This window comes from Argopecten irradians, chromosome 9 (assembly GCF_041381155.1).
Source record: "Argopecten irradians isolate NY chromosome 9, Ai_NY, whole genome shotgun sequence".
NCBI classification, from domain to species: Eukaryota; Metazoa; Mollusca; class Bivalvia; order Pectinida; family Pectinidae; genus Argopecten; species Argopecten irradians.
Genome location: NC_091142.1, coordinates 18,493,886 through 18,520,604, shown reverse-complemented (window position 1 = coordinate 18,520,604; position 26,719 = coordinate 18,493,886). Strand labels below are relative to the sequence as shown.

The following is a 26,719-nucleotide window of genomic DNA, read 5'->3' as shown; positions in this document are numbered from 1 at the left end:
GAATTCATTCGAAATTGATTTATTCCAGAGTTGTGGTTAACTATTAAAGTTTAAAAACGTGTTAGAGTTAAAAAAAGCCGAGAGGCCTTGGCAGAATTTCTCACGCCTAGCGCGATTTACAAATATCGAAAAAAAAAAGTTGATTTGTATGAGTTATCTACTTGCGTAAATGTTCATTATGTTTTAAACGTATATATCAAGTGTGTTCGATGTGACTACAAATGAAAAAACAACATATCAGTATCACGGATTCATGAACAGCAATTAACATTTCTGATGGTTAAAAATAACGCCCTCTCCTTTGTGGTACATGTAGCTACGTCTTATGATTAACACAGAGCCAAATGACGTTTCCCACATGAGACAATGTGAAAGTGTTCCACTGTCCATGCTGAATAAATATTAAAGTCTTGTCCACAAAGGACAATTTTGAAAGAGGTCATATCTTATATCTTAGCATTCGAATAATGTATACAAACTTCTAAAAAGATTTTCCATTCCGTTTGATCAAACATTTATCATAGTTGTCACCATGATTCTTGCGCTCCACAATTCAAAACACTAAACTAAGTATTCATTTTGTTATCATATCCTCATCTTGCTATCTCCCGTTCTTTAAATGGCAGCTGCCATCTGATTCTGCAGCACCGAACGGTGGCAAATCGTGTCACCATAATATTCAATCAGGGGACATCGACAAATCTTTCATGTTCCTATCGAATCTTTTGCTCAAAGGGGTTCCCAAGATTCTGTGTTTGCATTGGTTATGCAGTTCATATTGTAGTCTAAACCTTACTCAGCATCAGTTGGATTGAGCAATAACTTTCCAGAACTTTTCATAACATTTTACTTGTATGCTCTTGCCTAAATTGTAAATAACTTCTACTTAAAGACATCAATCAAAGAAATTGAAGCCACCAAGAATAACTATCTTGAACAGCGTAAACCTATTTTACAATTTCGAAATTAAAGTATGAATTGTTTTCGAATGACGAAACATTCGCTATATCTGACAACATAGTTCAATATAAAAGGAAACAACGTTTTCGTGCTGTTATAACATAAAATGTATGTTATGAACCCGGGTGGATTTAATATTTATCCAAAAAAGGACGTCGCGAGTAGGGTTCGAACCTACGCGGGAAGATCCCATTGGATTTCGAGTCCAACGCCTTAACCACTCGGCCATCGCGACTATGTGACAACTGATTGTTGGTCAGATTTCACTCCAAATGAATTCATAGGAAATCGATTTTTATTATACCAATTGAAATGGTAGTCAAAGATACCACAGGGTGTCTCTAATTTTCATTTGACCTTTGATAACGGATGGAGAACAATCGTTTATTGTAATGTTACATGGTGATTGTTTGCTAAATCTAGTCTCAAAAAAAGTGTCTCTACCCTTTCAGAGACCGCAGAACCAAATGATTTCCCATAGACGACAATGTTAATGTTTGCCACTATCCTGGTCAAAAGAAGTTTTCAAGTCTGGTTGTCTGTCACTAATTTGGAAGAATGGTTTCTCGCATACCTGTGAATAAAAAGAAATTAAGATCTAGCATCTTGCTAAATTTTAATTGGGCGGTATTATTTTATGTTGAATTTCGCACCAAAAATTGACCAAAAAGTCATTAATTCCAATATTGGTTACCTCCCCCTGTCAGAAACAGACTTGACAGAAGTTTAAAATTTCTTTTCATATTTTACATTTTCATGTATTGCCCAACCCACACATTAAACATTTGAAACTGAAGCGTCCTGAATACCCAATCAGCAGGCTCAGAAACATTCGCCCCTCTTTGAAATCCTGTGTCCACAAGGGAATTTCCTGGAATCAGTTTTTGATTTGATTATGCAGTCGCTATAAGTTAAATGTTCTCAGTAATCTTTCTGAATGGCGAAAAGAAATTTTCAACGTTTAGGAGCAATAGATAGGATTCATGTCGTAATTTGTAATAACGAAACATTGATGATAAGTACCAAAATAAAAATTTAATACAGTAAATGTTGCTGTTATAATTGATCCAATGATAATTTGATATTTCTCTAAAAATGACGTCGCGAGCAGGGTTCGAACCTACGCGGGAAGATCCCATTGGATTTCAAGTCCAACGCCTTAACCACTCGGCCATCGCGACTTTACGACTGGTGAGATTTCACCTCGGTTGAATTCATTCGAAATTGATTTATTCCAGAGTTGTGGTTAACTATTAAAGTTTAAAAACGTGTTAGTTTAAAAAAATGCCGTTGGCAAATTTCTCACCTAATTTACAAATATCGAAAAAAGGGTTGATTTGTATGAGTTATCTACTTGCGTAAATGATCATTATGTTTTAAACGTATATCAAGTGTGTTCGATGTGACTACAAATGAAAAAAACAACATATCAGTATCACGGATTCATGACAGCGTTCAACATTTCTGATGGTTAAAAATAAAGCCCTCTCCTTTGTGGTACATGTAGCTACGTCTTATGATTAACACAGAGCCAAATGACTTTCCACATGAGACAATGTGAAAGTGTTCCACTGTCCATGCTGAATAAACATTAAAGTCTTGTCCACAAAGGACAATTTTGAAAGAGGTCATATATCTTAGCATTCGAATAATGTATACAAATTCTAAAAAGATTTTCCATTCCGTTTGATCAAACATTTATCATAGTTGTCACCATGATTCTAGCGCTCCACAATTCAAAACACTAAACTAAGTATTCATTTTGTTATCATATCCTCATCTTGCTCTCTCCCGTTCTTTAATTGACAGCTGCCATCTGATTCTGCAGCACCGAACGGTAGCAAATCGTGTCACCATAATATTCAATCAGGGGACATCGACAAATCTTTCATGTTCCTATCGAATCTTTTGCTCAAAGGGGTTCCCAAGATTCTGTGTTTGCATTGGTTATGCAGTTCATATTGTAGTCTAAACCTTACTCAGCATCAGTTTGGATTGAGCAATAACTTTCCAGAACTTTTCAGAACTTTTTACTTGTATGCTCTTGCCTTAATAGTAAATTTTACTTAAAGACACCAATCAAAGAAATTGAAGCTATAATCGAACAAATTTAAAATTTCGAATTAAGTATGAATTGTTTTCGAATGACGTAACGAGTAGTTCAATATGTAGCGTTTTGTGAACCCCGGATGGACAAAAAGGACGTCGCGAGTAGGGTTCGAACCTACGCGGGAGATCCCATTGGATTTCGAGTCCAACGCCTTAACCACTCGGCCATCGCGACTATGTGACAACTGATTGTTGGTCAGATTTCACTCCAAATGAATTCATAGGAAATCGAGTTTTATTATACCAATTGAAATGGTAATCAAAGATACCACAGGGTGTCCCAAAGCTTCATCTGACCTTTGATAACGGATGGAGAACAATCGTTTATTGTAATGTTACATGGTGATTGTTTGGAAAATCTAGTCTCAAAAAAGTGTCTCTACCCCTTTCAGAGACCGCAGAACCAAATGATTTCCCATAGACGACAATGTTAATGTTTGCCACTATCCTGGTCAAAAGAAGTTTTCAATTCTGGTTGTCTGTCACTAATTTGGAAGAATGGTTTCTCGCATACCTGTGAATAAAAAGAAATTAAGATCTAGCATCTTGCTAAATTTTAATTGGGCGGTATTATTTTATGTTGAATTTCGCACCAAAAATTGACCAAAAAGTCATTAATTCCAATATTGGTTACCTCCCCCTGTCAGAAACAGACTTGACAGAAGTTTAAAATTTCTTTTCATATATTTTACATTTTCATGTATTGCCCAACCCACACATTAAACATTTGAAACTGAAGCGTCCTGAATACCCAATCAGCAGGCTCAGAAACATTCGCCCCTCTTGAAATCCTGTGTCCACAAGGGAATTTCCTGGAATCAGTTTTTGATTTTATTATGCAGTCGCTATAAGTTAAATAAATTTCTCAGTAATCTTTCTGAATGGCGAAAAGAAATTTTCAACGTTTAGGAGCAATAGATAGGATTCATGTCGTAATTTGTAATAACGAAACATTGATGATAAGTACCAAAATAAAAATTTAATACAGTAAATGTTGCTGTATAATTGATACAATGATAATTTGATATTTCTCTAAAAATGACGTCGCGAGCAGGGTTCGAACCTACGCGGGAAGATCCCATTGGATTTCAAGTCCAACGCCTTAACCACTCGGCCATCGCGACTTTACGACTGCCTATTGTTGGTGAGATTTCACCTCGGTTGAATTCATTCGAAATTGATTTATTCCAGAGTTGTGGTTAACTATTAAAGTTTAAAAACGTGTTAGTTTAAAAAAATGCCTTGGCAAATTTCTCACCTAATTTACAAATATCGAAAAAAGGTTAATTTGTATGAGTTATCTACTTGCGTAAATGATCATTATGTTTTAAACGTATATCAAGTGTGTTCGATGTGACTACAAATGAAAAAAACAACATATCAGTATCACGGATTCATGACAGCATTCAGCATTTCTGATGGTTAAAAATAAAGCCCTCTCCTTTGTGGTACATGTAGCTACGTCGTTACGATTAACACAGAGCCAAATGACTTTCCACATGAGACAATGTGAAAGTGTTCCACTGTCCATGCTGAATAAATATTAAAGTCTTGTCCACAAAGGACAATTTTGAAAGAGGTCATATCTTATATCTTAGCATTCGAATAATGTATACAAACTTCTAAAAAGATTTTCCATCATTCCGTTTGATCAAACATTTATCATAGTTGTCACCATGATTCTAGCGCTCCACAATTCAAAACACTAAACTTAGTATTCATTTTGTTATCATATCCTCATCTTGCTCTCTCCCGTTCTTTAAATGGCAGCTGCCATCTGATTCTGCAGCACCGAACGGTGGCAAATCGTGTCACCATAATATTCAATCAGGGGACATCGACAAATCTTTCATGTTCCTATCGAATCTTTTGCTCAAAGGGGTTCCCAAGATTCTGTGTTTGAATTGGTTATGCAGTTCATATTGTAGTCTAAACCTTACTCAGCATCAGTTGGATTGAGCAATAACTTTCCAGAACTTTTCATAACATTTTACTTGTATGCTCTTGCCTAAATTGTAAATAACTTCTACTAAAAGACATCAATCAAAGAAATTGAAGCCACCAAGAATAACTATCTTGAACAGCGTAAACCTATTTTACAATTTCGAAATTAAAGTATGAATTGTTTTCGAATGACGAAACATTCGCTATATCTGACAACATAGTTCAATATAAAAGCAAACAACGTTTTCGTGCTGTTATAACATAAAATGTATGTTATGAACCCGGGTGGATTTAATATTTATCCAAAAAAGGACGTCGCGAGTAGGGTTCGAACCTACGCGGGAAGATCCCATTGGATTTCGAGTCCAACGCCTTAACCACTCGGCCATCGCGACTATGTGACAACTGATTGTTGGTCAGATTTCACTCCAAATGAATTCATAGGAAATCGATTTTTATTATACCAATTGAAATGGTAGTCAAAGATACCACAGGGTGTCTCTAATTTTCATTTGACCTTTGATAACGGATGGAGAACAATCGTTTATTGTAATGTTACATGGTGATTGTTTGCTAAATCTAGTCTCAAAAAAGTGTCTCTACCCTTTTCAGAGACCGCAGAACCAAATGATTTCCCATAGACGACAATGTTAATGTTTGCCAACTATCCTGGTCAAAAGAAGTTTTCAAGTCTAGTTGTCTGTCACTAATTTGGAAGAATGGTTTCTCGCATATCTGTGAAAAAAAGAAATTAAGATCTAGCATCTTGCTAAATTTTAATGTGGGCGGTATTATTTTATGTTGAATTTCGCACCAAAAATTGACCAAAAAGTCATTAATTCCAATATTGGTTACCTCTCCCTGTCAGAAACAGACTTGACAGAAGTTTAAAATTTCTTTTCATATTTTTACATTTTCATGTATTGCCCAACCCACACATTAAACATTTGAAACTGAAGCGTCCTGAATACCCAATCAGCAGGCTCAGAAACATTCGCCCCTCTTTGAAATCCTGTGTCCACAAGGGAATTTCCTGGAATCAGTTTTTGATTTGATTATGCAGTCGCTATAAGTTAAATGTTCTCAGTAATCTTTCTGAATGGCGAAAAGAAATTTTCAACGTTTAGGAGCAATAGATAGGATTCATGTCGTAATTTGTAATAACGAAACATTGATGATAAGTACCAAAATAAAAATTTAATACAGTAAATGCTGCTGTTATAATTAATTCAATGATAATTTGATATATTCTCTAAAAATGACGTCGCGAGCAGGGTTCGAACCTACGCGGGAAGATCCCATTGGATTTCAAGTCCAACGCCTTAACCACTCGGCCATCGCGACTTTACGACTGCCTATTGTTGGTGAGATTTCACCTCGGTTGAATTCATTCGAAATTGATTTATTCCAGAGTTGTGGTTAACTATTAAAGTTTAAAAACGTGTTAGTTTAAAAAAATGCCTTGGCAAATTTCTCACCTAATTTACAAATATCGAAAAAAGGGTTGATTTGTATGAGTTATCTACTTGCGTAAATGATCATTATGTTTTAAACGTATATCAAGTGTGTTCGATGTGACTACAAATGAAAAAAACAACATATCAGTATCACGGATTCATGACAGCGTTCAACATTTCTGATGGTTAAAAATAACGCCCTCTCCTTTGTGGTACATGTAGCTACGTCTTATGATTAACACAGAGCCAAATGACTTTCCACATGAGACAATGTGAAAGTGTTCCACTGTCCATGCTGAATAAACATTAAAGTCTTGTCCACAAAGGACAATTTTGAAAGAGGTCATATCTTATATCTTAGCATTCGAATAATGTATACAAACTTCTAAAAAGATTTTCCATTCCGTTTGATCAAACATTTATCATAGTTGTCACCATGATTCTAGCGCTCCACAATTCAAAACACTAAACTAAGTATTATCATTTTGTTATCATATCCTCATCTTGCTCTCTCCCGTTCTTTAAATGGCAGCTGCCATCTGATTCTGCAGCACCGAACGGTAGCAAAATCGTGTCACCATAATATTCAATCAGGGGACATCGACAAATCTTTCATGTTCCTATCGAATCTTTTGCTCAAAGGGGTTCCCAAGATTCTGTGTTTGCATTGGTTATGCAGTTCATATTGTAGTCTAAACCTTACTCAGCATCAGTTGGATTGAGCAATAACTTTCCAGAACTTTTCATAACATTTTACTTGTATGCTCTTGCCTAAATTGTAAATAACTTCTACTTAAAGACATCAATCAAAGAAATTGAAGCCACCAAGAATAACTATCTTGAACAGCGTAAACCTATTTTACAATTTCGAAATTAAAGTATGAATTGTTTTCGAATGACGAAACATTCGCTATATCTGACAACATAGTTCAATATAAAAGGAAACAACGTTTTCGTGCTGTTATAACATAAAATGTATGTTATGAACCCGGGTGGATTTAATATTTATCCAAAAAAGGACGTCGCGAGTAGGGTTCGAACCTACGCGGGAAGATCCCATTGGATTTCGAGTCCAAAGCCTTAACCACTCGGCCATCGCGACTACGTGACAACTGATTATTGGTCAGATTTCACTCCAAATGAATTCATAGGAAATCGAGTTTTATTATACCAATTGAAATGGTAATCAAAGATACCACAGGGTGTCCCAAAGCTTCATCTGACCTTTGATAACGGATGGAGAACAATCGTTTATTGTAATGTTACATGGTGATTGTTTGCTAAATCTAGTCTCAAAAAAGTGTCTCTACCCTTTTCAGAGACCGCAGAACCAAATGATTTCCCATAGACGACAATGTTAATGTTTGCCACTATCCTGGTCAAAAGAAGTTTTCAAGTCTGGTTGTCTGTCACTAATTTGGAAGAATGGTTTCTCGCATATCTGTGAATAAAAAGAAATTAAGATCTAGCATCTTGCTAAATTTTAATTGGGCGGTATTATTTTATGTTGAATTTCGCACCAAAAATTGACCAAAAAGTCATTAATTCCAATATTGGTTACCTCTCCCTGTCAGAAACAGACTTGACAGAAGTTTAAAATTTCTTTTTCATATTTTACATTTTCATGTATTGCCCAACCCACACATTAAACATTTGAAACTGAAGCGTCCTGAATACCCAATCAGCAGGCTCAGAAACATTCGCCCCTCTTTGAAATCCTGTGTCCACAAGGGAATTTCCTGGAATCAGTTTTTGATTTGATTATGCAGTCGCTATAAGTTAAATGTTCTCAGTAATCTTTCTGAATGGCGAAAAGAAATTTTCAACGTTTAGGAGCAATAGATAGGATTCATGTCGTAATTTGTAATAACGAAACATTGATGATAAGTACCAAAATAAAAATTTAATACAGTAAATGTTGCTGTTATAATTGATCCAATGATAATTTGATATTTCTCTAAAAATGACGTCGCGAGCAGGGTTCGAACCTACGCGGGAAGATCCCATTGGATTTCAAGTCCAACGCCTTAACCACTCGGCCATCGCGACTTTACGACTGCCTATTGTTGGTGAGATTTCACCTCGGTTGAATTCATTCGAAATTGATTTATTCCAGAGTTGTGGTTAACTATTAAAGTTTAAAAACGTGTTAGTTTAAAAAAATGCCTTGGCAAATTTCTCACCTAATTTACAAATATCGAAAAAAGGGTTGATTTGTATGAGTTATCTACTTGCGTAAATGATCATTATGTTTTAAACGTATATCAAGTGTGTTCGATGTGACTACAAATGAAAAAAACAACATATCAGTATCACGGATTCATGACAGCATTCAGCATTTCTGATGGTTAAAAATAACGCCCTCTCCTTTGTGGTACATGTAGCTACGTCTTATGATTAACACAGAGCCAAATGACTTTCCACATGAGACAATGTGAAAGTGTTCCACTGTCCATGCTGAATAAATATTAAAGTCTTGTCCACAAAGGACAATTTTGAAAGAGGTCATATCTTATATCTTAGCATTCGAATAATGTATACAAACTTCTAAAAAGATTTTCCATTCCGTTTGATCAAACATTTATCATAGTTGTCACCATGATTCTAGCGCTCCACAATTCAAAACACTAAACTAAGTATTCATTTTGTTATCATATCCTCATCTTGTTCTCTCCCGTTCTTTAAATGGCAGCTGCCATCTGATTCTGCAGCACCGAACGGTAGCAAATCGTGTCACCATAATATTCAATCAGGGGACATCGACAAATCTTTCATGTTCCTATCGAATCTTTTGCTCAAAGGGGTTCCCAAGATTCTGTGTTTGCATTGGTTATGCAGTTCATATTGTAGTCTAAACCTTACTCAGCATCAGTTGGATTGAGCAATAACTTTCCAGAACTTTTCATAACATTTTACTTGTATGCTCTTGCCTAAATTGTAAATAACTTCTACTTAAAGACATCAATCAAAGAAATTGAAGCCACCAAGAATAAATTTCTTGAACAGCGTAAACCTATTTTACAATTTCGAAATTAAAGTATGAATTGTTTTCGAATGACGAAACATTCGCTATATCTGACAACATAGTTCAATATAAAAGGAAACAACGTTTTCGTGCTGTTATAACATAAAATGTATGTTATGAACCCGGGTGGATTTAATATTTATCCAAAAAAGGACGTCGCGAGTAGGGTTCGAACCTACGCGGGAAGATCCCATTGAATTTCGAGTCCAACGCCTTAACCACTCGGCCATCGCGACTATGTGACAACTGATTGTTGGTCAGATTTCACTCCAAATGAATTCATAGGAAATCGATTTTTATTATACCAATTGAAATGGTAGTCAAAGATACCACAGGGTGTCTCTAATTTTCATTTGACCTTTGATAACGGATGGAGAACAATCGTTTATTGTAATGTTACATGGTGATTGTTTGCTAAATCTAGTCTCAAAAAAGTGTCTCTACCCTTTTCAGAGACCGCAGAACCAAATGATTTCCCATAGACGACAATGTTAATGTTTGCCACTATCCTGGTCAAAAGAAGTTTTCAATTCTGGTTGTCTGTCACTAATTTGGAAGAATGGTTTCTCGCATACCTGTGAATAAAAAGAAATTAAGATCTAGCATCTTGCTAAATTTTAATTGGGCGGTATTATTTTATGTTGAATTTCGCACCAAAAATTGACCAAAAAGTCATTAATTCCAATATTGGTTACCTCCCCCTGTCAGAAACAGACTTGACAGAAGTTTAAAATTTCTTTTCATATTTTACATTTTCATGTATTGCCCAACCCACACATTAAACATTTGAAACTGAAGCGTCCTGAATACCCAATCAGCAGGCTCAGAAACATTCGCCCCTCTTTGAAATCCTGTGTCCACAAGGGAATTTCCTGGAATCAGTTTTTGATTTGATTATGCAGTCGCTATAAGTTAAATGTTCTCAGTAATCTTTCTGAATGGCGAAAAGAAATTTTCAACGTTTAGGAGCAATAGATAGGATTCATGTCGTAATTTGTAATAACGAAACATTGATGATAAGTACCAAAATAAAAATTTAATACAGTAAATGTTGCTGTTATAATTGATCCAATGATAATTTGATATTTCTCTAAAAATGACGTCGCGAGCAGGGTTCGAACCTACGCGGGAAGATCCCATTGGATTTCAAGTCCAACGCCTTAACCACTCGGCCATCGCGACTTTACGACTGCCTATTGTTGGTGAGATTTCACCTCGGTTGAATTCATTCGAAATTGATTTATTCCAGAGTTGTGGTTAACTATTAAAGTTTAAAAACGTGTTAGTTTAAAAAAATGCCTTGGCAAATTTCTCACCTAATTTACAAATATCGAAAAAAGGGTTGATTTGTATGAGTTATCTACTTGCGTAAATGATCATTATGTTTTAAACGTATATCAAGTGTGTTCGATGTGACTACAAATGAAAAAAACAACATATCAGTATCACGGATTCATGACAGCATTCAGCATTTCTGATGGTTAAAAATAACGCCCTCTCCTTTGTGGTACATGTAGCTACGTCTTATGATTAACACAGAGCCAAATGACTTTCCACATGAGACAATGTGAAAGTGTTCCACTGTCCATGCTGAATAAATATTAAAGTCTTGTCCACAAAGGACAATTTTGAAAGAGGTCATATCTTATATCTTAGCATTCGAATAATGTATACAAACTTCTAAAAAGATTTTCCATTCCGTTTGATCAAACATTTATCATAGTTGTCACCATGATTCTAGCGCTCCACAATTCAAAACACTAAACTAAGTATTCATTTTGTTATCATATCCTCATCTTGCTCTCTCCCGTTCTTTAAATGGCAGCTGCCATCTGATTCTGCAGCACCGAACGGTAGCAAATCGTGTCACCATAATATTCAATCAGGGGACATCGACAAATCTTTCATGTTCCTATCGAATCTTTTGCTCAAAGGGGTTCCCAAGATTCTGTGTTTGAATTGGTTATGCAGTTCATATTGTAGTCTAAACCTTACTCAGCATCAGTTGGATTGAGCAATAACTTTCCAGAACTTTTCATAACATTTTACTTGTATGCTCTTGCCTAAATTGTAAATAACTTCTACTTAAAGACATCAATCAAAGAAATTGAAGCCACCAAGAATAACTATCTTGAATAGCGAAAAACTATTTTACAATTTCGAAATTAAAGTATGAATTGTTTTCGAATGACGAAACATTCGCTATATCTGACAACATAGTTCAATATAAAAGGAAACAACGTTTTCGTGCTGTTATAACATAAAATGTATGTTATGAACCCGGGTGGATTTAATATTTATCCAAAAAAGGACGTCGCGAGTAGGGTTCGAACCTACGCGGGAAGATCCCATTGGATTTCGAGTCCAACGCCTTAACCACTCGGCCATCGCGACTATGTGACAACTGATTATTGGTCAGATTTCACTCCAAATGAATTCATAGGAAATCGAGTTTTATTATACCAATTGAAATGGTAATCAAAGATACCACAGGGTGTCCCAAAGCTTCATCTGACCTTTGATAACGGATGGAGAACAATCGTTTATTGTAATGTTACATGGTGATTGTTTGGAAAATCTAGTCTCAAAAAAGTGTCTCTACCCCTTTCAGAGACCGCAGAACCAAATGATTTCTCATAGACGACAATGTTAATGTTTGCCACTATCCAGGTCAAATGAAGTTTTCAAGTCTGGTCATCTGTCACTAATTTGGAAGAATGGTTTCTCGCATACCTGTGAATAAAAAGAAATAAGATCTACCATCTTGCTAAATTTTTATGTGGGCGGTATCATTTTATGTTGAATTTCGCACCAAAAATTGACCAAAAAGTCATTAATTCCAATATTGGTTACCTCCCCCTGTCAGAGACAGAGTTGACAGAAGTTTAAAATTTCTTTTCATTTTTTACATTTTCATGTATTGCCCAACCCACACATTAAACATTTGAAACTGAAGCGTCCTGAATACGCAATCAGCAGGCTCAGAAACATTCATCCCTCTATGAAATCCTGTGCTCACAAGGGAATTTCCTGGAATCAATTTTTGATTTGATTATGCTGTCGCTATAAGTTAAATGTTCTCAGTAATTTTTCTGAATGGCGAAAAGAAATTTTCAACGATTAGGAGCAATAGATAGGATTTATGTCGTAATTTGTAATAACGAAACATTGATGATAAGTACCAAAATAAAAATCTAATACAGTAAATGCTGCTGTTATAATTGATCCAAAGATATTTTGATATTTCTCTAAAAATGACGTCGCGAGCAGGGTTCGAACCTACGCGGGAAGATCCCATTGGATTTCAAGTCCAACGCCTTAACCACTCGGCCATCGCGACTTTACGACTACCTATTGTTGGTGAGATTTCACCCCGGTTGAATTTATTCGAAATCGATTTATTCCAGAGTTGTGGGTAACTATTAAAGTTTAAAAACGTTTTAGCTGAAAAAATAATGCCTTTGCACAAATCTCCCCAAATTGGCAAATATCGAAAAAAGGTTAATTTGTATGAGTTTTCTACTTGCGTAAATGATCTTTACGTTTTAAACGCATATCAAGTGTGTTTGATGTGACTACTAATGAAAAAAAAACAACATATGAGTATCACGGATTCATGACAGCATTCCGCATTTCTGATGGTTAAAAATGAAGCCCTCTCCTTTGTGGTACATGTAGCTACGTCTTATGATTACCACAAAGCCAAATGACTTTCCACATGAGACAATGTGAAAGTGTTCCACTGTCCATGCTGAATAAATATTTAAAGTCTTATCCACAAAGGACAATGTTGAAAGAGGCCATATCTTGTGTAAATCATCATTATGTTTTTAAGATATATCAAGTGAGTTCGATCTATCTCCTTTCTTTAATAGTCAAGATTCATTTCCCTTTTTTGTCGTCAAAAAAACAACATTTGATTCATTTTATTTAAATTAGTTATACATTTCCATTTTAAAAAAAAACCTTCTGTGATTATGAATTTTAGAAATGAATTTTGAGTACATCCCTCTCTTTATTAACTGACGTTTTGAATGTCGTAATTACATAGCTGAATACATATTATTATTTTCAGGGTTCATGCTGGGATTGGACTCGGACAAACAGTGGATGTTACACCTGGTAATATCCATATATTCAGAGCCTACGTAAAAATATTAAACATGGTCCAGGGTCATCAGTTTCATAATGTTCAGCTCAGAATTAAGGGAACCGTAAACGGTAAGTATGACAACCAATCCCTGTTTAGTCGACAGGCTTTCTTTAACACTTGGATAATTTCAATATTTGAGTTGTGTGCATCTACAGTGAATCCTGTGTTCGAGGCCAACAAAATACTTTTCCTAGTTTTGCATTTAAAAGACATTTTCTAAATTTAAAGTTGATTGAAATTGAATATCAATACTGTATACTTATCGGTTTTAAATTATGATACTTTATATAGGCTATGTACATGTATCTAGACTCTCCTAGTTCCCAAGAAAATTGCTCCCAATAATATAACAGTTTAGATTTCAACAGATTATAATATTATGCAAGAAAATCCACACTCTATGGAGCTTAATTATTAATTAATTCCATTGTATCTTTGTCGATAATTAAGTAATTTATCATTTGATTAACATATGACTTTACTAAAGTATCTTTATAATAATCTTTTAGGTCACACGAAGTATGTCAATGTTTCCAGCAGCCCACACACACGGAGAGAAAATGGCTGGGTGGAAGTTGGGTTCGACTATTCAGTGCCTGTGGGTAAGTTATTAAGAAATCATGTAAAGATTAAATGTGTTTATGGTTGTAAATGTAATTTTCCCAATTTTTTAGATATAAAATACAACATTAAGGGAATGGAAAAAAATATATTAATTTCTTACATATTTTGAGAATAAATCATAAAGAATGGATATAAAAAACCATTGCTTAATCGTATAGCTATAGCTTTGGGAATTTTAACGATATCAAGAGAAATAGTTCACAATATCGCAATATTTCTTGTTTTATGTTTCATAGGGAATGTCGCACAGTACTGTTATGTCACAGCCATGTATGATGGATGTTGCAAACACGCTTTTTAGCCTTATTCAGTGGTCATATAGACATATAGACAAGGATAAAGAAACAGGAACAGACAGAAGATGCTTTTGGGATATACCAGTTATGTCATATTTTGCTGCGTAGTTAAGAATTAGCATTAATGAATTGTCCCTTTAAGATGTTCAAGGTTTCAATTTTGCAATATCTAAATTTACCTTACAGGGATGCACCAGCTAACGATCTACTTTGTGATACCGGAGATGCAGGTAAATTATATGGTGGACGACGCAAGCTTTCAAGTATTACCTTTTGACAAAAATTGGAAATCGGAAGCAAATGCCAGAATAGCCAATATTCGCAAAGCTCCTATTACAGTGAAGTAAGTCTATAGAATCCAAAGAAAGTCCATCTCCGTAAAACAAATAGTATTTTGGATGATGGATAGGGCACAGTGTTTTTTTTGTTGCATTTTGCAAGATCTGTTAATTGTTTCGTTCAGTCAATCATTAAATTGATCATAAACAATTAATTAATGAAGAGAGTGAAACAACTAGTATCCCTGATAGGATGTGTTGTCCTATTGATATAATAGATAATTCCACAAGCTCGCAAAAATGAAAAATTATTAACTCGTATCATAAATCTAATAACAGTATGACGATAAACTCATAACATATTGTAACATTGATCACTACCAAACAAATTAATTGATATCAAGAGTTTCTTTTTCAATTTCATTGAAAAAACGTATTTTTAATCCGTGTTTTCTTATTACCATATTTTCAGCTTCCAAAATCTACACGGATCTGGCTATACAGTTGAGGCAAGTAAAGGCCAATAATTTTACTCATATACTCAACTTGAAGTCATAATTGAAATTCGGATATATCAATCAATCTGTTCCAAATCAATTACTAGTATATGATGACATGTGCTCATGGATAAATACATGATAGGCGTGTATATCTTAATTGTGACATTTAATTGTGAAAGTCTTAACATTTACTATAATGATAAATATACTATGAACATATCATTCAATTATGATGATTTATTGCCTCTAACTCCAGATTCAACAGACAGGGAGTAAATTTGCGTTTGGCTCAGTAGTGGATGCTGCCATGATAGTAGACCCCATACACTTACCATATCAACAGTTTTACTATGACAACTTTGAGTGGGGTGTGCTAGGGAACGCTCTGAAATGGCCACAAACTGAGCCTGTTCATGTAAGTCATACATCTATATTTGCAGTAATAAATACACCATCCTCACTACTCCTGAACATGAACACGTGTTACATTCAATTTAATTACATATATATATCATCAGATCCACCCCTAGAATATGTCATAGCAAAAATACATGTTAGAGGAAAAAACTGACCAATCACAGGCCTGTAGACACCTCCTTTAGATATTACAGAAAAAGTGAAGCCAAATTTTTAAAGCCACGCACTTAACGTTATTCAATTATTTTGTTGCACTTCAAAGAACCAAACTACATGTCTCACATATTGTCGCACATAAAGCCTTCAGCTTTGATATGACATATTCCAGGGTTGGATGTAACGACAGTGACACCCATGAAATATGCAATGATGACAATGTCCGTTCTAACTCCAACAAATAATCTAACAAACAGCTCAGAAGAAGAGTGCCGGTATCATGATGGCAGACAACAATGCCCTAACTGCGATTTCCAAAACCAGACATTACCTCATTCTGATTCTCAAGAAACGCCCATATAATTTTATTCCTACCTCTATTTAATCATGTAGAATACACGTTAGAAAATGCTTATTCCTTTTAAAACAGTCACAGATTGGTACTATCAAATATAAAGAACTTCAGTTGTTTAATCTCTAGACCGGGCGATGTGTGATGTTGGAGCATATCTAGTGAGATACGTAGTATAAGCTAAGGGGCAAGAGTCCCACTATTACACAGGGAAACATAGACATGCTGCAATTCGTCCGAAAACTCACACGTACCTCACAAAACTACCACATTATATACGAGAGAGGTTAGCATTGAATCACCTTAGTTGTTAAAAAGACTTTTAGGGAATGGATTTCAATGTTGAATAAATAAACGGATATGTTTTGACTTAGGCAAAAATGTTTGGATATTCTTATTATTTTACTTCACTTACGATGACCAGAAGCTTGAAATAAGGATAATTTATCATGTTGTGTATATACCTTACAGGGACACCCAACCCTTGATAAAGCTATGACAGCTGTGAATGCTTTACGCCAGAAAGGGTGAGTATATCGCGTTGTGTGTCTAAAAATTATTTATTTAATCAGGTTGTGATAGTATAGCATTATTTATGGCCAGTACGTCGGATGAACTGTTTGTTGTAATTTCGATTGTAATAAATAAGTTGCATTTATTATCAGCTGTAAATAATTACTGATAACATATCTGACAATGGCGGTGTACGTCAAGACTATATAACAGAGTATCGATCGAAATAAAAAGGAAAAGGAATAAGGTTTTTTTAATAAAATGCTTATGATCCGATTATTTTCACTCACCTGTAGTGCCAGTTGATGTTATATATCTTTTAACGTGAAGGAGAAAACTCTCATAAAGGCATGACTACATGAGGATATGCAGTCATTTTCTAAAAGAATCGTCTGCCCAAATGAGATTTATGATCGAGTCCTAAATATTTAAAATTCAAGAACGTTAATCTTCTAAAAGTACTGTCTGCAATCAAAGCTGATTTATAATCATGTTCTAAATACAATAAGCAATACATCCCAAGAACAATATTTAAAGTTACTCTAAACATTTCTCAAACAAATTTCATCAGGATATATCAGACTTCATTTCAAACATATACACAAACAATTTCTAACTGCAAATTGAAAATGTTTTATGTAATAAAATGTAAATCATGTAGTCTACCAATATAAAATTCAGTTTTAATGTTGTTTATCGAAGTTGCAACAGTTTTACTAACGTGTTCAATTGTGAATTATCTTGAATTTCAAATCCGTCCTTTACATTTTTTTCGAGTAACCATAATAGTTAAGCAAGAGGCACTGCGTATAAATATCATCTATCTATTACGGCCATCACAATTTTGTTATAACAGAAAGAAAGTGCGCGGCCATAACATGTTCTGGGGAACTGGTCACACCCACCCGAGGTGGTTAAACGGCATGAACTCCAGTGAGATTCTACAGGCAATGCATACGCATATCAATGACGTCATCTCGCGTACAAGAGGCAGGTGAGTAAGTAGTGAGTAAGCATTTAAAGTTGTATTGACATTGAGTATATAACACTTTACCAAATTATATCGTCTTCATTACATATAAACCAGGTATTAAAACTATTCAGCCAATACTTTCAATGCACATATCCGCAAAAAAAATTATCTCACAAGATCAAAAATAATTGGCCATGGCTGTTAATAGGACATTAAACTAATTAAACCAAACCAATAATTTAATATAATAAAGAAAAGAATATTCACCTTATGGAAGTTGGTCACCTACTCAATCCATCATTAAACATTAAAATGCATAATGTACCATCATAGGCCATGACGTTTGCTTTTTAAGTCTGGAACACTGGGACGTCTATAATGAAAACCTTCACGGAACCTACTTTGAGGAACATACAGGTCACGTAAATATCACCAAGGAGATGTTCCGCTGGATCCACAAAGCCGAGTATGGAGTGAAGTTATTTCTTAATGAGTATGCCGTGGCATCGCCGGGGTCGATGACAACTGTAAGTGGACAGATCTAACTATAAAAGACAATTCAACTTACGTTATATGAAATATGTAGTGAGATGTTTGAGTTTTCACTTTTATAATGTTGAAATGATGCTACCTTATAGCGTCAAGTTTTGGTACTTTCGATTCGTTTTAAGAGATAACAGAGTTATGTCCCTTATACAACCTAGCGTCCTAAAGGAGCATTAAATATCTTTTTGGTTTCATACTTTATTTTTATTCGTATTTAATACCAAACGACATTTAACCATACTGTGTGTAAAATCCTTACAGATGTAGTTACCATATCGCACATCCTTAATATTATATATATTTCATATTTTGAATCAGCGATGCATATCAGGGACAAAACCCACCTAGTAGGATAAATATATATTTATTGAAAATGGAGTTTGGTATAAATATTACATGCTATTTATTTTTTTATGTGTCTCCATTCTTTAAAGATTGTCCACCGCTGACAAATTGTATTTTTCTCTATCAAAGACAGGAGCAGATGAATTAGTAGTTTTCGTCAGTTACAATAAAAACATACTTACTTCACACCATTACCACTTTTGAAAAATGTGAGCTTCTAATTTTACTTAGAGATAAAAATATTAAAAAAAATATTTGCGTCCCGAAAACAATCGTGGCACAATATCCTAAATCGAATGAAGTATTGATTACGCATATACCAAAAGCAAACTAGAGAACTATCACAAATTATTTTTGTGTTAATACATATATACACACGGTTAAAAACCAATTATTGTCCAAATAATGAGTATCATTTATCCTCTATCAGTGGTGGAGCATATACTAAGATACCCTGTTTAAATCGTTCCATGATACTCCAGGGTACAGTTTTCTTCAGTATGGCACTTTGAATTCTTTCTGTACAAACTAAACACTGTTAAGCGGTCGATAATACCTCAATATGTTCTATGTAATTTTGGTTATCTCCCTTTTATTGCGATTGCTTGATGAAATAAACGTGGAATTTACTTGATATATTAGTGTGATGTTGTCGTGTAAGTCAAATATACTATCTTGATAGTACTGTTTGTTTTTATGTCACCCTGAACGTGTAATATATGTATGTGCATATTTATAAACATAAGAAGGTTCTAACTATTGATTCTGTATTTAAACTGTAGGCCTATAAAAAGCAGGGATCCACCATGAGGAAATCTGGGGTACCTATTTATGGGATGGGTATCCAGTGTCATACCAATGCACACCTTAATATATCCACATTAAAGGTACGCACTATTAGAACGATATGTATACTGTGACATAAACGCAAACTGATATCAATTCAATCACCGTCTCCACTAGGAGCACACGTAAAATAAGACGTAGGGTTTTCAACGATGAAAGATTAAGTACAAATCTTGGCATGCAAATCCTAAAAAAAGATTTGGAAAAGCAAAATTAGTTTCCTTTGCTTGCCTCTCATACATGTATACATGCTTCGTTCATACCAAATATTTTCCCCGTTTTAAGTCACTAACAATCTATGTAAATGCTCTTTGAAATAAATAGAATAAAAAACTGAAATAAATTGAAACCTGAATTACTCAGGTCTTCTTCAATTTTTAACCTCACAAAGGTATGTTGGATAGATATATTGCGTGAAACGGAATAAATATATACATTAAAATACTCCGGCAAAAAATTGTATAATTTTCCTACATTGTTTGCTCCACAGCACACACCTATACACACGCAAGTCTTTTATTATATTTTTTTTTTCATTTAATATAATTGATTTTGTTATACATCAGTACCGGATAGACAAAGTAGCTGAGGCTGGTCTGCCCATCTGGATTACCGAGTTTACTGTAAATGAGAAAGACGAGCACCTTAAGGCCAAGGCGTTAGAGGATATGTTGACGCTGTTCTTCAGTCACCCTGCCATCGAGGGTGTTCTACTCTGGGGGTACTGGGACGGCCGGATCTGGATACACGACTCCGCTCTGGCTAGTGGACACGATGTCACGGTAAAACAATTCGGGATAATAAAATAATGACAGCAATATATTTTACAAAATATGTAATATTTCATTACGAATGTCATGCTTTTTGGGGTGGATATAACGATAGTGAAAGTAACCCCTAGAGTATCGAGGACAATACAAATATACCTAATAATTGGAACGAGAAAATAAAAAAATGTCTAATAATTGAAATGCAATATGATGGTTGTATAATTCTAAATTTCCTAAGTACGTACATTGTATATAACAATATGTCATCTTGTATTCAATTACCCAAAAACCTTATAACAGACTTGCTTGTCATAAGGAAGAAGTTCGTTCATATCGATGAAACTGTTTTATCAAGGCAAGCAGGACTGAAGATGTGTTTATATATGATATATGTTCGTTTTTGATTCAACCAATTAAAAGTTATCACCCTCAACTTAAAACATATCAAAGTAATGGACAATGTGTTAACATTACAAAAGGAAGATATTGAACTTCAAAGTATATCTTATCGGTCACGGGAAGGAAACATACTTTTTATATTATAATTTGCACTACAATGAACTGACGATAAGTTCATGGCTACTAGGTTTAGCACTAGCACAGCGATCAGTACAACTTCAGTCGTCAGCATCGGGAGTGATCACAAATACATACACTTCAATAAATTAAGTAATTGTATACATTTATTTCTCTCTCTCTCTCTCTCTAAAATCTTGTAAATATGTTAATATGTATATTTTGCCATTTTTGTATTCTTTTTTATATAATTAATTAAAATTCTGTATAGAATGGGTTTCATATAATTTGGAAAACTTGTGCTCAATCCCATTGTATACAAAATTACACAATAAAATATGTTTAAATCAAATCACGACGAATACACGCTATACTTATTATACACAAAATAGTTTGTATTTTGTTCAAAGGTCGTTACGAGTATAGTGCAAAAATGATTGATGTGTATTTTGTTTTTAAGTACATTGCAGATATCATTTCATTCTTATCAAAGGTGCTACACTGTCGACAACTGGGTATTTGTATTTGTATTGAAGTTTGAGCTTCGTATTTTTATACGAATAAATGTATTTAACATAACTAATCGTATCCCGAAAAAGTCGATGGCACGATGTTATATATGTAATGGTGAACTGATTGTCCTAGTTAAAAAAATAATAATAAAAACAATAATATCATTTTTACATGTATTTTGTGTTCATTAGATATATACACATCTGGCCAAAAATTAGGGAGCACAACTTTTACTTAATTTCGAGCAAATGGACATTTATGTAACACCTGATATGTATCCTTAAATGTTATGGATCACTGACTATCCAGTAACACACGTACTCTACGATTAAACATTATATGCTCTGTCGGGGTGAAGCATATTTAAAAGGAATGTTTAATTATTTTCCATAGCCAAACGAAGCCGGAAGACGTTACCTTCAGCTGTATCACCATACATGGCGTACAAATGAAACACTTCCGGTAACCGGAAATTACGTATACACATCAGGATTTATGGGAGATTATACTCTCCGACTGAAGCACGATGGCCAGTTGATTCGAACCCAACACTTTACATTGGACAAGGGTGGAAACACTGTTAACGTCAATTTGTCATAAGTATGTTTTATTTTGTGCTTATAAACATGATACAGTGATAATGTGAGAAATAGATTTACGGTTTGAAACATCAATATCAACTCTGGTTTATAAATCACGGATAACATACACACTGAAAAAATGTGTATTCATCCGTAAAATCTTTTTTTTTCAAACACACAATTTTCAAATTGAAATAATAAATAATAGTTACTAAAAAGAATAGTGTACATTGAAACTCTAATTACACAATCTACTTCTATATATTTCTATGAAATTACCATTTATATACATATATTAACACATTTCATTTCTTTTATTACAGCCTAGTTCTAGTATCCTTACTTTATCCTAGATACAAATAAACAAATAAACAATTTAATCTGAAAATCAGTGTTGGTTTATCTTTTGTTTGAAAGTGAATTAACGTCATAAACAATTTCATTATAACCGTTATGAAGTCGTATAATACATAAAGGTTGTGATTTACAGTGAAACCCTTTTTTATTAGTTATTATACGGCCTATTAACAGTCAAGGTCCTGTAAGGACATGCCAGGTTTGTTGGTGGAAGAAAGCCAGAGTACCAGGAGAAAAACCATCGAACAGCGGTCAGTACTTGACAACTGCCCTACACAAGAATGAACTCGCGACCTAGAGGTGGAGGGCCTGTGGTAATATGTCGAGACATCTTAACCATTCGGCCACCGCGGAGCCAGTGAAACGTTATTCCGTAATGGTATATTAAATACAGAATATATTGCCATTTAGCACCAAGATCAAAATATGTGTAAGACAATACATTGATATTAATACATGGATATTATTGTAATATATAAAGCGTACATGAGTAAATTAGTAATAAAATATTCAAAATGGCAATTTCATGACATATGTCTGCGGAGGGCATGTATTATCTTACAACTAGAAATAGTGTAACAGTTACATGTTATTAATTTCATATATAAAAAAATTCTTAAATTTCCTATTTCAAAGTTATACCGCATTATTAACAGTCATTAACTATACTGTGGGGACATAATCAGTATACATTTCCTGCCGAAATTTCAAACCCTCGATCGCAAAAAAATGTTAGTACGGAAAGATCTCCTATTCCAAAGGCAGCGTAAAGACAGGTGAGGGTGCAAACTTAGGATTGTCCATGTATACTTCCACTTTTCTTTCTTGCAGGTAAAACAGGGCTGTAGCAACAGTCTCCCCGTTGTCTGTAGCGCTGGGTTTGCGATAAATCGGATACTCTTGATTTTTTGTATCACCCAGGATAGCTTTCACTTCCTTCACTGTTGAAGGCGGCTTAAACTCCAGTATACGTTTCATGCGTGCCTCCGTGGATGACAAAGCGAGCATCTCCTCGACTTTTATATGCTTATAATTGTTTGTATGGACATAACAAGGCATGTCTGAGTCACTTGCTTGCTCCGTAACGGTGTGCAGATGTGTACTGCTTTCCTCTTTTCCCGGACCGATTTCCAAGCCCCACATATCATGAAGATTATTCCAGTTTCCTAAGTTTAAATTAAACCCAACAGCGCACCCGCCAGCACGGTTCTTGCCAATTTCGAGCGCATGCTCTGCTGAAGTAGCGGCCATCATTGCTCTGTTAAGAAAGTATCTCGGAGTTGCGCCAGATATTGCAGTTTTCGGATATAGGCCATTGCAAGCAAAAACCATACCATGGTAATTAAATGCAAACGTATTGCCAGGTAAGCTACCCGGATATGAGAAAGCGGTGAATTTCTCGTTAATGTCGTCCTCTGTTATGTGAGCACTGATGATGTAGCCAAAGTTCTTGGATTGTGGATCACAGTCTTCGTTGTGGCCTATCAGTTTCAGTGATGGTGTGTTGATCATAATATCAGAACAACCAAGGTTATCCGACTCTGGAGGCCAGTTTTTCATTTCATTGAAGTGACAGTTGTAGATTTCTTTGGCAATATTGAGTATGAAAATATCTTCAAATGCCATTCCAACGCCGTCAGCCATGCCTTGTATCTCGCGGATTAGGTGTGGGAATTGTTCCCGAGCTCCACGAAGGTAAACTTCTGCTATGTCTCGTCCTCGTCTCTGAGAGTAAAATGGAAGCAGTTTTTCCTGTATTAGCAGTGACTTTTGGTAAAACATCTTAATCCTGTTTTGGAAGGTTGTACCAGTGTGATAGCCGACATCATAGTGACTTCCTCTCACGTGTAGTATGGGTAAGGAGACCGCAGGTAAGCTCGCCATGTCGAGTTCTGAATAATAGAAAAAACCAAATACATTTAATGGCACATGTAGATCAAGGAATAATGTTTTTTAAAACATAAGTTATATTTATTTTACACCAATGGAAGAAAACATACATGTTATATGTATTTGTTAAAACGAACATGCTATTTTTTTACTTAAATGACTGCCTTAAACTAACTTTGTTTTTGATAAAGTTATATGTGCCGCAATGGGCGAGAATTCTTTCTTCAGTCACCAGGTATAATGAATTAAGCTGTGAAAATCATTAAAATGAACATAAGGACATGAGTGATGCCTTATAAATATTAGTGATAACACAAACACAATGGTAATAAATATAGTTATGCTTTATATAAAATTGCGATGGACAAATACCTGCAAAAATCACTTTACAATTACTAATGACATTGTTCAATTTAAAACGAAATTTAAGTTCACAACCTGGCTTCATATTCTGACCGTATGTACTCTTTTCACTGAGCTGCAGATCTAAATAGTAGTACTGCCAGAAAAAAACAACAAAAAAACATTTCTTTATGTAAAATTAAAACTTATGCATTGCACGTATTGTAATTTTCAACATGTTGGTAACATTTGACGGTGAATTACACATTAAAATATCTTCCTGGTTCGTGAGTATGACAATTACGGCACATATAACTTAAATATGCAGGGGAAAAAAGTGAATGTCTTATTTAGAGTTCAGAACTGCGAGACGAATTGACTCGTCACACATGAATTGCTTTAAACTCGTCATTCAGCTTATCCGTATAAGATAATCTCCATGTAATCTCTATTTATTACGCAACTTCAATACATTAGAACGAATTTTTAAAGTTTCTGAAGGAATATCGCCTCGTCTAGTAATTAATGTGAAGCTTTTGAAAAGGGGGATATCAATAGTTGTGTAGCGAATGGGAACAAATATTCTAAACATTACGTAACATTGCATTTTATAAAGGTCATTCATGCTAGCCAAGAACATTAATCTAGAATTCGAAGATGTGTATTGCATTCAAAACTTGTCTCATTGTTTTAAATGAACAATTTATTGTTTTGATTTACAAGCCATTACTTTCTATGTATCACAAATCTATGTGAGATTAGTCGTATCTTAATTTTGGTTTCATGATGGAACAGGAATGCATTGTCCTTCCAAACAGACAGAAAGTGTGTATCATATATACTTTATAACTAGTTGCATATTGTATAGATATTAAATACGCAATCGCGATATTTTTTTTAACAAATTATAATAGTATAAATTATAGCAAGTATACATCCTTACCTCTCGATGAACCACTAGTTCTTCTGAGTTCCACTTACACTTGACCTATCTGTATTCCTGGTCACGTAAGAATGTCAAGGCTTCGCAGATAGTGTTTACATATCTACTCGTCGAGATTATTTACGTAGTTCATACATGTAAACATGTGTAAATTCATTGTTAGCTTAAAAATACATTTTGTAGTACATTTTACTTAAAATAAGAATACAAAAGTTAGTGAATAATACACAAATCTTACCTGTTTGTTTGTTTTGTTCCGGTGCGGTATTGGTGTAATGACAACTTTTGATAGTTTTTGTCCAAGTTGTATCCAGTATATTTTGACTGTTTGACTAAGATGTACTTTTCAGAGATATGAAGCCGTACACACATATATATTAAACAGCTCTATCGGACCACTTATCATCACAGTAAACAATATACATTTATCGGATCACCTCGTGATTTTCTAGGACAATAGACACAGACCATCCATCGGATCACCTCGTCATTTGTCCCCGACACTAGACACATACATCACATATACTTTTCAATACTGTATATGTTTGCTTAATGTTAAGGTATTGTTGAACGCATGGATTTGTTTTTAGATTGATATTCAAATGTCGTAAATGCGACTAAATTGGTGATTTTATCTATTCTACATTGTATATAGTGTTATATCGCAATGAAACAAGTCATAGTGCTATTTCTAAGACTTGTTATACGTCATATTTCCACTCTATTCAAGCTAGGCGCTAAACAGGACTAGAAACTTCTAATCTTATAGATTAGTGTGTGTCTCCGCCATTTTATGGAAATAAGAATGTAGTTGACAGAGACGCTTATTTTAAGGCTGAACTATGAGTTGGTGAAAAAGGAATTTTAATTGGAAGGGTGTATTTATGATTAAATTTCTCTGTATACGATCTCGCACTTTGAGCGACATCTGACGCCCTTAGTGAAAACAAAACATTGTAAAAAGTTTAAAGTTTAACTAAAAGGAAAAACTAAAAAGAAGTGCCTAGTTGTACAGAACATTAGCAATATCAAGAAAACATATATTCGGCGATCCAGTTGATCAAGTGATCCCATATCCACACCTGGGCTATCTCATAGTAAAAGTGAAAGCAGCTCAAGAGAAAAAAACCTGAACCAATCACAAGCCTGCAAAGATTTCCTTTGAAGTCTACAGAGAGCGAGAGAGCCACTTAAAAGCCATACGGTTAGCCACAGTGCTCTTTGGATGTACATCAAATGATTAAGTTACCTGTTCTGTTCGATTCCGTTGCATCCAGTTTAACTATGAGAAAGTTCAGGGGTGGGTATTGCTT

The 26,719-nt window shown here is 34.7% G+C and overlaps 2 protein-coding genes and 12 non-coding genes across 15 annotated transcripts; 1 reads left to right on the top strand and 13 right to left on the bottom strand.

Annotated features, from left to right (window-relative positions):
• Positions 1–1,113: 1,113 nt before the first annotated feature.
• Trnas-cga (transfer RNA serine (anticodon CGA)) lies at positions 1,114–1,195 on the bottom strand. Its single transcript has one exon. It is a non-coding gene; the product is annotated as a tRNA-Ser (tRNA).
• Positions 1,196–2,059: 864 nt separating this feature from the next.
• Trnas-uga (transfer RNA serine (anticodon UGA)) lies at positions 2,060–2,141 on the bottom strand. The gene has a single exon. It is a non-coding gene; the product is annotated as a tRNA-Ser (tRNA).
• A 1,022-nt stretch (positions 2,142–3,163) lies between these two features.
• Positions 3,164–3,244, bottom strand: Trnas-cga (transfer RNA serine (anticodon CGA)). The gene has a single exon. It is a non-coding gene; the product is annotated as a tRNA-Ser (tRNA).
• Positions 3,245–4,111: 867 nt separating this feature from the next.
• On the bottom strand, positions 4,112–4,193 carry Trnas-uga (transfer RNA serine (anticodon UGA)). Its single transcript has one exon. It is a non-coding gene; the product is annotated as a tRNA-Ser (tRNA).
• Positions 4,194–5,326: 1,133 nt separating this feature from the next.
• Trnas-cga (transfer RNA serine (anticodon CGA)) lies at positions 5,327–5,408 on the bottom strand. Its single transcript has one exon. It is a non-coding gene; the product is annotated as a tRNA-Ser (tRNA).
• Positions 5,409–6,275: 867 nt separating this feature from the next.
• Trnas-uga (transfer RNA serine (anticodon UGA)) lies at positions 6,276–6,357 on the bottom strand. Its single transcript has one exon. It is a non-coding gene; the product is annotated as a tRNA-Ser (tRNA).
• A 1,133-nt stretch (positions 6,358–7,490) lies between these two features.
• On the bottom strand, positions 7,491–7,572 carry Trnas-cga (transfer RNA serine (anticodon CGA)). The gene has a single exon. It is a non-coding gene; the product is annotated as a tRNA-Ser (tRNA).
• Positions 7,573–8,437: 865 nt separating this feature from the next.
• On the bottom strand, positions 8,438–8,519 carry Trnas-uga (transfer RNA serine (anticodon UGA)). The gene has a single exon. It is a non-coding gene; the product is annotated as a tRNA-Ser (tRNA).
• Positions 8,520–9,649: 1,130 nt separating this feature from the next.
• On the bottom strand, positions 9,650–9,731 carry Trnas-cga (transfer RNA serine (anticodon CGA)). Its single transcript has one exon. It is a non-coding gene; the product is annotated as a tRNA-Ser (tRNA).
• Positions 9,732–10,595: 864 nt separating this feature from the next.
• Trnas-uga (transfer RNA serine (anticodon UGA)) lies at positions 10,596–10,677 on the bottom strand. The gene has a single exon. It is a non-coding gene; the product is annotated as a tRNA-Ser (tRNA).
• A 1,130-nt stretch (positions 10,678–11,807) lies between these two features.
• Trnas-cga (transfer RNA serine (anticodon CGA)) lies at positions 11,808–11,889 on the bottom strand. Its single transcript has one exon. It is a non-coding gene; the product is annotated as a tRNA-Ser (tRNA).
• An 864-nt stretch (positions 11,890–12,753) lies between these two features.
• On the bottom strand, positions 12,754–12,835 carry Trnas-uga (transfer RNA serine (anticodon UGA)). The gene has a single exon. It is a non-coding gene; the product is annotated as a tRNA-Ser (tRNA).
• Positions 12,836–13,574: 739 nt separating this feature from the next.
• LOC138331689 (uncharacterized) lies at positions 13,575–21,893 on the top strand. Its single transcript, XM_069279420.1, has 11 exons — positions 13,575–13,716; positions 14,158–14,250; positions 14,755–14,911; positions 15,319–15,355; positions 15,603–15,761; positions 16,743–16,798; positions 17,641–17,778; positions 18,113–18,284; positions 19,431–19,535; positions 20,061–20,276; positions 21,687–21,893. Exons 1-11 carry the CDS (start codon positions 13,659–13,661, stop codon positions 21,891–21,893), a joined length of 1,398 nt encoding a protein of 465 aa, XP_069135521.1. The 5' UTR covers positions 13,575–13,658.
• A 162-nt stretch (positions 21,894–22,055) lies between these two features.
• On the bottom strand, positions 22,056–25,803 carry LOC138331690 (beta-alanyl-dopamine/carcinine hydrolase-like). Of its 2 annotated transcripts, none has more exons than XM_069279422.1 (2): positions 25,645–25,803; positions 22,056–24,123 (listed from the first exon to the last, which is right to left on the bottom strand). In XM_069279422.1, exon 2 carries the CDS (start codon positions 24,113–24,115, stop codon positions 22,982–22,984), a length of 1,134 nt encoding a protein of 377 aa, XP_069135523.1. In that variant the 5' UTR covers positions 24,116–24,123; positions 25,645–25,803; the 3' UTR covers positions 22,056–22,981. The 2 variants fall into 2 exon arrangements, with proteins under 2 accessions (XP_069135523.1, XP_069135522.1); XM_069279421.1 differs by lacking the exon at positions 25,645–25,803 and adding an exon at positions 25,407–25,552.
• Between the last annotated feature and the right edge of the window lie 916 nt (positions 25,804–26,719).